The sequence below is a fragment of the Ascaphus truei genome, chromosome 2, assembly GCF_040206685.1.
Source record: "Ascaphus truei isolate aAscTru1 chromosome 2, aAscTru1.hap1, whole genome shotgun sequence".
Taxonomy (NCBI): domain Eukaryota; kingdom Metazoa; phylum Chordata; class Amphibia; order Anura; family Ascaphidae; genus Ascaphus; species Ascaphus truei.
Window position 1 is genome coordinate 138,431,071 of NC_134484.1, and position 13,224 is coordinate 138,444,294.

At 39.8% G+C, this 13,224-nt stretch overlaps 2 protein-coding genes across 6 annotated transcripts in view; both read right to left on the reverse strand.

The window, feature by feature from the left end:
* The window catches only part of LOC142488834 (uncharacterized), a 28,331-nt gene extending 22,843 nt beyond the window's left edge, over positions 1 to 5,488 (reverse strand). Inside the window, exons 1-2 of the mRNA XM_075589173.1 lie at positions 5,415 to 5,488; positions 4,198 to 5,051 (exon numbers count right to left, since the gene is read on the reverse strand). Of these exons, the coding sequence (XP_075445288.1) occupies positions 4,198 to 5,051; positions 5,415 to 5,463 (903 nt within the window). The 5' untranslated portion in view covers positions 5,464 to 5,488. The remainder of the gene's footprint in view (positions 1 to 4,197; positions 5,052 to 5,414) is intronic.
* The window catches only part of DLGAP1 (DLG associated protein 1), a 781,984-nt gene that overhangs the window by 63,495 nt on the left and 705,265 nt on the right, over positions 1 to 13,224 (reverse strand). The window lies entirely within an intron of this gene.

A 13,224-nucleotide genomic window follows, 5' to 3' on the forward strand; every position in this document is an offset into this window, starting at 1 on the left:
TGTAAGTGTCCTTTACATTGGGAGAAGGAGTGGCTCACTGAGTAAAGACACACACTGGCACTGATAGTTTGAAGCAGGGGAGTCTGGTTCAATTCCCGGTGTGGGCTCCTTGTGACCTTGGCCAAGTCACTTTATCTCCCTGTGCCTCATGCGGCAAAAAAACATTTGTACGTTCCACGGGCCAGGGACCTCAGGCTGAAACATGTGTCTGTAAATCGCTGCGTACAACTAGCAGCCCTATACATGAACATGCTCATATTATTATTATTATTGTTACATAGTTTCGACAGTCATACGTTCCATTACATATTAGAATACACAAATGTGTTAGCAGAGTGGGAATGGTTGTTATATATAAAACACACCATGTCATAAAATGTTAGTAGTCATTAAAGAACACTCAATAAAAATTCATGAGGCACTCTTTTGCAACATCATTATGTTAATTAAGTGCTTATGCAATATAGGCATAAGGGTATCACATTTTTAATTGTTTGTTAATAAGCGCTGCAAGCAATATAAAATTAGTTCCATATGTAGTATAGTAGTCGGTGGCTCCTCCTCACAATCATCTCATATAAAGGTAGACTCTTCTGAAATCATACATTGATCCGATTGTATCTTCCCCGACATCTCTGAAATACAGCAAACACATGATGGTCAAAGATGGCACCTTACTAGATATGCATCCGTGACAACGCGTTACGCAGCTCTATATGATTGTGTAGATACACACGTCACTCACTTATATGTTAGAAGTAAAACTGTTCATCAGTATGTAATGTTTCTTTAAATTTGTAGCAGGCATAACTATGTATAAGAAGTGAACGTTGCCTGTATACTGAAAGATGTGCGCGCACATCTTTGTGTGCGCACGCACTTCACGCTTGGCTCCACTAACTGTTAGCGCATGCGCAAAACAAAGCGTACGTTGTGCGTTCAATACATGTTGAAAATACCAGTAAACATAACATCTTTATTTCAAATACAATGAAGACGAAACTACATTCGTTCTAAACGAGTACATCTGTATTCTTTTTAAACAGACGTGTTTGAACAGAAAGCACGGCCGATAACACAATGCGCAAATGCAATACGTGTGACGTCATGTTAAGCCAGCGTGAAACGCACGCTAACACTCCTCCCACTCAATTAACATTCGGCTAACGCCCAGGGTACGCCTACAAACACTGAGCCGCACGCATCACACACTGCAGTTACCGTTACTATAACAAAACATGACAGCCAATAGGCTTTGAGGCGCGCACGTCGCTTGGGGGCGGGACTTACATCACTAATCCTTTTTAAGGACGCCTTGGCCCATGACAAGGGTCCCACGTCATACGTGGTGGACCCGGTTTTCAATGTTGTAGATGTTGCATGATAACAAAACAGGTATGTGTTAGAGTAATGGTAAAATGTTGCTAATATGTTTAAAGGGATAGGAAAGTACGTATATTTATTCCGTCAGCAATGTGTACTACTCTTTCAGGTCCTACTATATTGTATTAGGAAACAATTTGTTTGTGATCGCTACATGTTATGCAGTCTGCAATGTTACGCTGTATCCACGCATTGAAAGTGAAAATGGTGGTTACAAAAAAAAAAAAAATTTAAACGCAGAGTCAACGCATAACGATTGTTATATTTACCATTCTTCTAGAATTAACTCTTCGCCTGGCTGCAACTGGTCGCTCCAGAAATGCAAGCCATTTTCATCCACGCTTAACCCAACCGCTGAATCCAGTATGGCACATATCTCCTCCAGGATGCGCTCATAGGAATCGCCACTGCTTTCTTCAAATAATTGGTCGGGAGGTAGGTTCATTTCTTCCGGTTCCCATTCCAATGCAATTTCAGCTGAAAGGCTTGGTACATAATCATAGTACTTTTGTTCTTGTACAATGTGGGTTTCAGGAATGGAGGCTGCAGATATTGCAGCACGTATCGATTCAAACGGATCAGTAGTAGCGGATACATTGCTATTGCCATTAGGAATAAATATGCCTTTCACGACAATATAAGTGCCGTCTTTCAGGATAAATTGTTTTTCCGGGGCAATCTTCCAGAAACCATAGGTGTGTTGTAGCTTATCCTGGTCACGTTCAAAAAAGTCATTACTTGATAAAGTGAATCTTATTGAGGAATTAAAATTCCGTGCATGCTTACGGTCTTGGTAATAAGGATATTTTGCTCGAATGAAATCATCGATTTGGCGTGTGCTTGCTTTCTGTCCGCGACTGTTCAAGATGGCTTCACAGATCATGTACTTATACCCTAAAAGGGGATTAATATTGTTAACGAATTCATCAGCCATGTCTGAGTAGCACAAAAGCTGTGTGCAGGTCTGTGTTATTTGCTCATCAAAATGAATGTGCTGAATGGCTAACAAACTCCTGTTTTTCCTTGTCAAGGTCAACAAAAGTAACTACTTTGACTCCTTATTTCAAACGCCAATTGGATTTGTTTGTCTAATTGGGTTAACAGTTGTGGTTCGTGATATGGGACTGTGGGAGAAACATTTCTCCTTCTTTTATCTCGTTTGTGAAAAACATCCCTAGACTGTGAATGCGTTCACATAGTGTTTTTTTGAAAACTAACAAAGAACAGTGTGTGAAAATATTTCTTAGCCAGGCATATCAGTAAAAACACACCTGCAAAAAGAAATGTTTTTTCCCCGCTTACATTTCTGTGTGTATGTGAAAGTCTGGTTAACTCCCTGTCTGCATGAGTTTAAATACGTGTGTATATATATATATATATATATATATATATATATATATATATATATAAATATATCTCTTATAAAAATATATATATATTTATATATAATATTTTTTTTTTTTTTATATTGCAGGAGTACACACAACATTGATGGCATTAAGTATACCTTGTATGAAACCTATTTAAATGGTGAGAAACATGATTGAATTAAGTAATAAACATTTGTTTAAGCACAATACTGTTAGAGTCTCATACTTAGGATATTTCTCAAACATTAGGCCTGTATTATTAAAATAGTGTGCTTTCACAAGGAAGCATGAAGTGTATTAGTTTGTGTATACCAGTTTATATAGTACTATATATATATATATATATATATATATATATATATATATATATATATATATATATATATATATATATATATATACACACACATATATACATATATATATATATATATATATATACACACACATATATACATATATATATATATATATATATATATATATATATATATACATATATATATATATATATATACACATATATACATATATATATACACATATATACATATATATATACACATATATACATATATATATACACATATATACATATATATATACACATATATACATATATATATACACATATATACATATATATATACACATATATACATATATATATATATATACACACACTCACACTCACACTCACTCAGTGTGTGTGTGTGTGTGTGTGTATATATATTATTATACATTCTGAGATGTTATAGAAACGAACACACAACTGATTAAAGGACAAAATTACAATGGCCAAGCAAGGCAAAGGTAAGTAATAATTTACACATAATCCTGCTGTACACGTACAAGAAAGATGTTTGCACTTACTTAGGTGTTTTAATAATTGCATGTGACTAATATGCATATGCAATTCTTACATCAATTAACACACCCAAATGCAATGTTTTGCTGCAAAGTCAATGGCAGCTTCTCTAAACTTAGCAACTGGCTCCTGGTGGACCATTACTGAACAGACGATTACAACATAAATATTTATAACACAATTAATTATGAGTGTTAACATTTCCAAAACTTCACGTGTACAAGAACATAGTTGAAAGTTTGGAAACAACACAGTCTTCAGCATACATACAATAGTAATTAGATAATGTGAAGTCAACAAAACAAGGCCAAAGACATATTTTCTGAATTATAACATTTATTTTTTTTGTTCCTTTTGCGAGCGAGTAACAGGCCTGCTTGTTGTCTCTTGAATTTTCCTTTTTCTTTTGCCACCAACTTTAGGCACAACAGAGCCACTTTGAGTGGCCTCTGGCACTTCACGGGCAGGGCTTGTGGCCAGTGACTGTTCACCTACGGGGCTTGTGGCCAGTGACTCACCTACAGGGCTTGTGGCCAGTGACTCACCTACAGGGCTTTTGGGCAGTGATTCACCTACAGGGCTTTTGGGCAGTGATTCACCTACAGGGCTTTTGGGCAGCGATTCACCTACAGGGCTTTTGGGCAGCGACTCACCTACAGGGCTTTTGGGCAGCGACTCACCTACAGGGCTTTTGGGCAGCGATTCACCTACAGGGCTTTTGGGTAGTGACTGTTCACGGACAGGGCTTGTGCCCAGTGACACATGTGAGCAAGTTGGTAGACACTGCACAAGTGATGGTTGGTCTGTTTCATGTGTGTCTTTTGTTGTTTTTGACCAAAAACTGGTCAGTAGTAACTGCTTGTATTTTGTTTTTGTGGGCTCCTTTGTAGGTGTCAGCTGCTGATTTTGTACAGATGGCAGTGGTAGTATGTCGTCAGGAACCTGCACAGCAATCTCTGCTACTTGACCGGTAACATTTGGGCCTGGTGAATGAATATCAGATGAATGTGGTGAAAACTGACCTGCATGAACAGATCCTGGCTGGGAGGTGTTGAATTGTGGTACATTAGTCATTCTCCAGTAATTAGCTTGTGTTTGCTGAACAACTAATGCTTCGAATGAGGTGTTGATTTTTTGCAACTGTTTAGGCACTTCAATGAAGACTCTGTGGAGATGTGCCAATTGTGATACTGTTTCTTCCTGCAGTCCAATCATCCTTTCCAGCACTGTCATCATGTCTGAATGGCGACGATTTTCTGCGTCCACTATTTTTCCCTCTGAAGCTACAATTGCATCGTATGTGGAAGTTGATGGACGATTTGGCGGTACAACAGTTTCTATTGGCACCTCTTCATGGTCACATGATTGTATTTCAGTCTCTTCTGTGGCGTCATCCTCATCATACTCATCATCCTCATCACCATGATGTTCTAAAAAGAAATGTACACATTATTAAATGGCATGTTAATGTATGCTGTGTTACTATGTAATTGTACTATGTCCTAAGTAACACCTAACATGTTAGCATACGTTTTATAACCTCATTAAAAACTACCTTGACTTACGAATAATGTTTGGACTCAGTATGAAATATGAATGAATGAAAAGTTGCTCTAAACTCAGAAGTCCTACATGATAATTAACATCACTAACACAATACATGTTGCCTTACACTTAATTTTCACTGACACTAAGTAATCCTATTTAAAGAAGATGTGCAAAACAAATAATGCACATGACAACATAACATATAGAAGAGCACATATTATATGGCCAGCAAATGATACACTCACCTTCTAGTAGTGTTGAGCTGGCTGACCCAGGTGAAGACACTTGTTCCATCTCAGGTGACACATGTCCTCCAGGGGCAACTATATATAACAATAACATAAGTTTTACATTTACATGTGTAAATATTGAACAAACACTTATTGTATGTTCTGTATTTATGATTAACTAACAACATCAGTTCCTTAACCGAAAATGTGTGTGAAAGTGAACATAAATAGTTGTAATAACACTGTACATGCCTGTGTACTTAGAATTTTTGAGTTCCCTAACATACAACATACTATGTTTCTGCAGTAATGCGTGAGGATAAATAGATTAAATGAGTACATAAAAATCATATGTTGTGTAGTGATATCAGTATCATAATGTACATAACTATCATGAGATGACCATTCACAATGGTTATCATGAAGGTGGTCATATTGCAAAAAGTGTTGTTTTTGGTAGAGGATATGTGTGGTACATTAATCGAAGATGTGGCACACCTGAATGTGGCTGTGACTCAACAAGACAACACATGCAGTGTGTGATAATGTGTCTTTCATAGTAGTTCAACTATAGATATGAGTGAACTAATGTGTGACGTACGCTTTGATAAGTAATGAGTTGTTGGGGCATTTAGTAGCTAGAGTTAAGCTTTCAAATGAGTGTGATTAACTTCAGTTGTGCTATTCAGGTTGTAAGAAAGGTATTCCCTTCCCCAAAAAGCCTAATCAGCCACACCTTTCAATGACTTGAAACAGGTGCAAATGGTGTGAACTAAGTTGACCGTGAAATGAGGCTGTAATTAGTGTGTGTGCTGAACCCCACCCCCTCTGTTGAAGTGTATGCTGTGATGAGATATTAATTGCAGCTGCTTTAACACAATGGTAGATGAGCTAAGTAGTCATCTGCAGTGTTTAAGTTATGAAAACAATGACATAACATATGCTACGTGTGCCTCATTATGCTGTCTGTATATGACATAAAGCAAAAATGGACCTTTTCATAAGCAACTATAGATGTGTTAGTGCCAGTGATGTTTGTAGGCCGTTACATGCAATTTCTTTGATGCATGCTTAAAATAGGCAGTAATGTCATGTTTGTCGGAGTAAAATCAATAAAATACACAATAATATGATACATATTTCTGTTCTGTACCTGTAGCTACTAATAATTTCTCATGAACATGTGTTACACGTGTACTACCCTGTTGTTCCCCATCTTCGCCCACCATCAATTGCTTCCACTGCAGCTATGCATTTTGGGAATTCACATGTAAATGAGCACGCAATGGCACGTGCTATATTAGTTACTGCTTTTAGTAGGACTACTACATATATGTCTATTTTGAGATATATATATACAGAATCAGACATATACATATATAGATGCAGGTATGCTTATATTGTGAAGACAGTATAAAAAGCAGTGTAACTATGCAAAATAACTGTAAGCAACGACACGCCTAGTACAGTAATATTTATCACCTGCTGGAAATTGTGACGGATAAATTCCAATGTCACGGTCACCAGCCAAGCCTTCCACGACGACGGTAAGTAATTTTGGCCGAAGCAGCTCCTCCAATGGAGTCAATATGAGACGTTGTGGTGTGGGCCCACCTCCAGTGCCAGTAGCATGCACGCGTTGGTCTTGTATTTTCTTTTTCAATTTGGACCTAATATCATCAAATCTTTTCCGACAATGATACTTGTCCCTGACACTATTCCCACAGGCATTGACACCAATGACTATTGTGTCCCACATTTCTTTTTTGCTTGCTGCACTTGTCCGCCCTTGAAAAACATATAAAAGATATGAGGTAAATGAATAATAATATAAGCACCAGTTTCCTACACTGCTAGCTGTTCCAAGTGATAGCAAACATGCTGTTTTATGTGTAATATGTGCAGCACATGAGCATTCACTACTAAACCTATACATGTAAGCAAGGTTGCATTCATATTGTATGCAGTTCTGGCAAATTGACCGCCTGTGTTTATTTGTCCTTGTAAGGCATGATAAAAAGCTGTGTTTCCACACTAATGAACATAGAAAGATATTGTGTACCCATATTTGCATATGAACAAAACTCAGATGACCTAGGATCACATGTATTTGAATAATAAATGTAAAGTTACACTTACCTACTAAATGTCCATATATACTGTCATAGTGCTCCAGAATGCCAGTGACAAGAGCCCTATTTTCCTGGTCATTGAAGCGAGGATTACGTGGCTTCTCCACACGTTTTTTCCGAGCAGGTTTAGGGTCAGAGCTTGGCTGGTGCTGACTGGACTCTCCTTCTTCCAATGGAAGAGCCTCCAAAAGCTGGCCACCAGCAAGCACGCCACCACCATCCACCCCATCAGCAACTGCGCCACCAGCAGCACTCCCAGCACCAGCACTCCCACTCCTAGCACCAGCACTCCCACTCCTAGCACCAGCACTCACACTCCTAGCACCAGCACTCACACTCCTAGCACCAGCACTCACACTCCTAGCACCAGCACTCCCACTCCCAGCAACAGCACTCCCACTCCCAGCAACAGCACTCCCACTCCCAGCAACAGCACTCCCACTCCCAGCAACAGCACTCCCACTCCCAGCAACAGCACTCCCACTCCCAGCAACAGCACTCCCATTCCCAGCAACAGCACTCCCACTCCCAGCAACAGCACTCCCACTCCCAGCAACAGCACTCCCACTCCCAGCAACAGCACTCCCACTCCCAGCAACACCACTCGGTGCACCAGCAACATCACTCCCCTGAACAGTCTGTTCACTCCGACGCGTACTCCCACGAGTAGCACTCCCACTCCCACCAGCATCACTCTTCCCACGCTTTGCGGGCATACTTCCAGCACTCACAAAAAACAGACAAGAAATGTACAGGCAATCACACGACCCACTTCCACATATAAAACAAGACAAAGATGTAAACAAAACAACAAAGGACAAAGCTCACCCAATACACAACAAGTCTCTCAGTCAATATGCAAATGTTCAATCGTCCAGCTCTGTGCGTCTCTCTCTCTCTCTCACTCCCAACAACACAGAGAATGATTAGCAGTACACGTTGCCTTTAAATATGGCGCGCAATCAAAAACATGCTTGTTTCGCCTGATTCAGCAAGATTTGTGATTGTGCAACCTAACAGCACCCCGCCACGCACGCCGATACACCTGTGTGTGATCGGCTCATCATCGTGAGAGTGGGCGGATTTGTTTTCGGGTTGATTTTGAATGTATTCGGCACTTACTGCATACGGAGAGGGAAAAACGCCAATAACATGACTAATCGATAAGCTTGCCGATTTCACATAATCGTCGCTTACTGCATGAGGCCCTAACAGCCTCGGCAAACTGCAATGGAAAACTGGCCTTACTGTAGGTGCTGAAAAGCACAAAACCGCAGACTGGATAAACCAGTATGCAATACAATATGCTACCTGTGTCAGCTGCAACAATGGCAGCGCCTCTTGCTATAAACGCCTGCTTTTTCTTTATCTGCCTTTTGTGGAATATTGGTTTACTATTCTAAGAAGAGAATTATTACTACCATGGTTTATAGAGGAAAAAACCCAGGAGGAAGTCAGGCCTGATTGTTTTTTCTTTCTGTAAAAGTAACTATGAAGAGAACGGGATAGAGGATCTTATCTGCATTGAGAGGTTTTTTTTTCCAGATACAGTACCTTTATGATCAAAACAGCTGTTACTGCAAGTGTACTTTACAAAGATATTGTGTATCCTGAAACACTACCAGCTTCTCAAAGCTTCTTTTCTTTAGACAAAGAAATAACTGAACCCTTTCGCTGCCAGAATGGGCCTGGAACGTGATAAATGTTATCAGAGGAATTATGCGGAGGAGTTTCCAGTGCTTAATAAAACTCAAATACACCGTACTGAAGAAAAGGCCTATCCCGTTACATACAGGGCCCTGCATGCGTTCTCTCTTTCACTGTCAAATCTGTCTTCAAAAAAAGAGAGACATTCTAGCAGCCTGACTGGCACTCACAGAAACTGCTCATGTGAATGAAACAGTCTGGAGCAGAATCATTAGAGTTGGTGACATTGGTCACGAAAGGTTACACAAACAGACAGCTGCTGAAAGCACACACCAGAAAATACAATGTTCACAGCAGTGTTTCTTCAATATACAGTATTTAGAATAACTGGCATTTCTAAAAGACTTGTCACCCAAAAGCATTTTTACCATTATGTGTAAAATACTTTGGGGCCTATGCTATAAGTCTTGATAAGCCACTTATCGAGCACTTATCGGCCAAAATGCCTACTGCTATTTTCAGTAAGCCTCGATAAATGGGCGATTTTCAGCCGTCAAAAAAAGATCGCCGGGTGAGCAGCGAAAAGCTACTTATCGGCAGGTTCTGAAACTCGTGCAATTCTAGTAGCGTCGATTAGCTTATCGAGGCAAATCCCGGCTCTAGAATGGCGAGTTTTTCCCAAAATCCTCACGCCAGGAAAAGTTGGCGTGAGGCTGGGGAGAAGCTGCTGAGAGGCGGCAAGAGAGGACTTAGGGGGAAAAAAGCATTTTTCCCTCATCAGATTCATGGCGGGAGTCTCCGAAGCTGATCCCATTAAGCGCTAATCCCGTTGATAGCGCTAAAGTAATGAAAAGATTAAAACCTCCCACTACCCACCCAGTAGGTAAAAACACCCACCAAGGCCACCTTCACCCATCCTCGCTACCCACAAAAAATATTTTAAAACACAACAACCCTTCTACCCACCTCGTCTACCCCCAACAACCGTTCCCCATCCACACACATACAGTACAGTAATGGGCAAAATTACTATTATCCAGATATGGATAATCGTGCATTTGCCCATTATAAAATCAAAGATTAGCCAGCCAGCATAAATAAAGTAAATAAAACTTTCAATTTACCCCTGCCATCCTGAAGGGCATCCTCGTCAGCATACACAAGGTCCATGTCCTCCAATGCTAGAAAGAATACAAGAAAAAATAAAATCTAATGGCCCCTAACCCCTTGATCACCTTAGCGGTTAATAACCGCTATAGTAATTAAGGAGTTAACTCCCATCCCCGCTATCCACCTGGGTGGCCTAACCACCCACCCGGCCCCACTATACCCACCCTGTACCCATTGATTGGCACAGTGGTATATCATACCCATATTATATGGGCATGATAAGCCACTACATCACACAATGGTCAACCCAATAACAATAATTAAGGCCAAAAATACACAATAATCAAAGCACAAGCACCTAAACACCCCAACAATAAAATAACTAAAGAGCCTCAACTACACATCAATTACATTAATCTATCATTAAAACAGCTAAAAAATTCCAATTATGTTATTCCAAAACATAAGAATACAAATAAACATCTATTTACTATAGCGTTATTAACCGCTAAGGTGATTAAGGGGTTAGGGGCCATTAGATTGTATTTTGTCATGTACTCTTGCTGGCATCGGAGGACATGGACCTGCAGTATGATGACGAGGACACCCTTCATGATGACAGGGGTAAGTAGAAAGATTTATTTAATTTATTTATGCTGGCTGACTAATTCTTGTTTTACAATGGGCAAATGCACTATTACCCATATCTGGATAATAGTAATTTTGCCCATTACTGTACTGTATGTGTTGTGAGGGGTGTGGGGGGGCTGGTGGGGGTTGGTGGTTGTTGGGGGTATAAATAAATAAATTCACCTGTTTTCTGTCAGCATTAAAGATATAGCAAAACGATAACATAAAACACACAAGTACCATATCTATTGCCCTATTGTGCTGTCACACAGTGGCTGAACTACTGCTGGTTCCGGCGGTGCACAAACTTGGGGGGTGGTGGTGCACGTACTTGGGGGGCGGTGTTGCATATTCTTGGGGGGCGGTGATGCCTATACTGTACTTGGGGGGCGGTGGTGCATAAAATGCATCGGGACCCACAAATCACTTGTTCCACCCCTGCTGCCACATGCACTTAGTACTGTAAGAGGGTTATCTTTACAGTCAGGTCCATTGCATATTCTAATACCTTTTACTGCCCTACATAGAAAATATATGCAGATGTTGCTGTACACAAGCATTTTGAAACCAAAGAGTCCAATTCGTGATGAGTGACCAGTCAACACATGGGTTAAAAGGGCATGAGACAAAGCACACTGGGACATTCCTTCAGATCAGTGTTTGTGGGGGAAGAGTTCCGTGGAAGATCATCACTGTGGTATCTTGTGACAATACATTGGTTAAAAATTTGCTAGCGATGTTATCATTCGGAGCAGCTAATGAATGCAACTGGTGGTGCAGAGATGTAGCTTGTTAAGGCAGGGAGTGAAATATATCAAATTAATTTACATACCAAGAAGGTCACAGTAACCCAGAGGTGGGCAACTCCAGTCCCCAAGGGCCACCAACAGGTCAGGTTTTCAGGTTATCCCTGCTTCAGCATAGGGGGCTCAATCAGTTGCTCAGTCTTCAACTGAGTCACCTGTGCTGAAGCAGGGATATCCCGAAAAACTGACCTATCGGTGGCCCTTGAGGAGTAGAGATGGGTGAATCCGCCCAAATCCATTTCACAGATTTTCGCTGAGGTTACCCCCAAAATCCGTTTTGCCGTGTAAAATGCAGAATAGGGACGTTTCAATCCACGTGGATTCATCATAATCCCCCATTGGATACAATCCGTGGACAGATTTGTAGAATCCAATCCGCGGATTCTTAAGAACCTGCCAATAGGTTGCGGAATCCGCGGAGTGTATTGGTAATAATAATAAAAAAATCCGCAAAACACGAATTGCCCTTTTAGACAATGATCTGCAGAAATCCGCGAACCGAAGGAACCGGACGATCCGCTGCGGATCCAAATTTGCCCCATCTCTATTGAGGACTGGAGTTGTTCACCCCGGCTCTAACCCTTTTGCTGGTTGAGGGGTAAACAATGTAAATGGCCCAACTTTGAACACAAATAAGCTCATTTAGTTGGATTGCTTTCTTGTTTTCCTTTTATTGTACGTCATACTGATTGACTGTCAAATGTCATATTCTTATTTTAAACAGCCCTTAATCCAAGTAATATAAGAAAAAGCTACACGCTCTAATAGAGTCTACTGTGATGAAATGTTCTCTTCTTTACATGTTAAATGTAAAAAAATAGTACACATCCCTAAAATGCATCACCAAAACAGATGAATAATTAAAATTATGCTATTCCAAAACATAACAATACAATTAAATACACACTATCCAAGCAAACTATTCAAGAAATAAAATCACTAGCCAACCAATCAATTAAATAAATAAAACCACTAGCCAGCAAATCAATTGAATAAATAAAACCGCCAGCCAACAAAACAATTAATTAATTTAAAACGTTAACCAATCCTAAAATGTACTAAAAACAAGCCATCCAAATTCCAAACAATTTAATCCTAACAATAAACAGAAATATAAAAAATAACAAATCAATTGCCAAAAAATGCATTGCCTATCACTGTATTTATCTGTAGCCTGGGGCACAGATTAATACATTGGCAGTCAATGGGCAATCACAAACATAAAAATAAATAAATACAATCAAAAAACCTGAAAAAAGACATTTACATACATTCAATATTTTACTTACCTTTAGAAGTCTTCCACCTCCGAATCCCGGCGTATCTGCAAGCTCTCGACCCGCGACATCATCACCCGCAATCCAACACCATCTTCCTTGAAGAACAGCATCAGGTAAAAAAAATATTCTTTCTTTATCTTCATCTTTATCTTCATTCTTTTCTTTAAACTTCATTCTTCTTTTTTTTGTAATCCAATAGAGCCCCATTGTAAATCCAGCA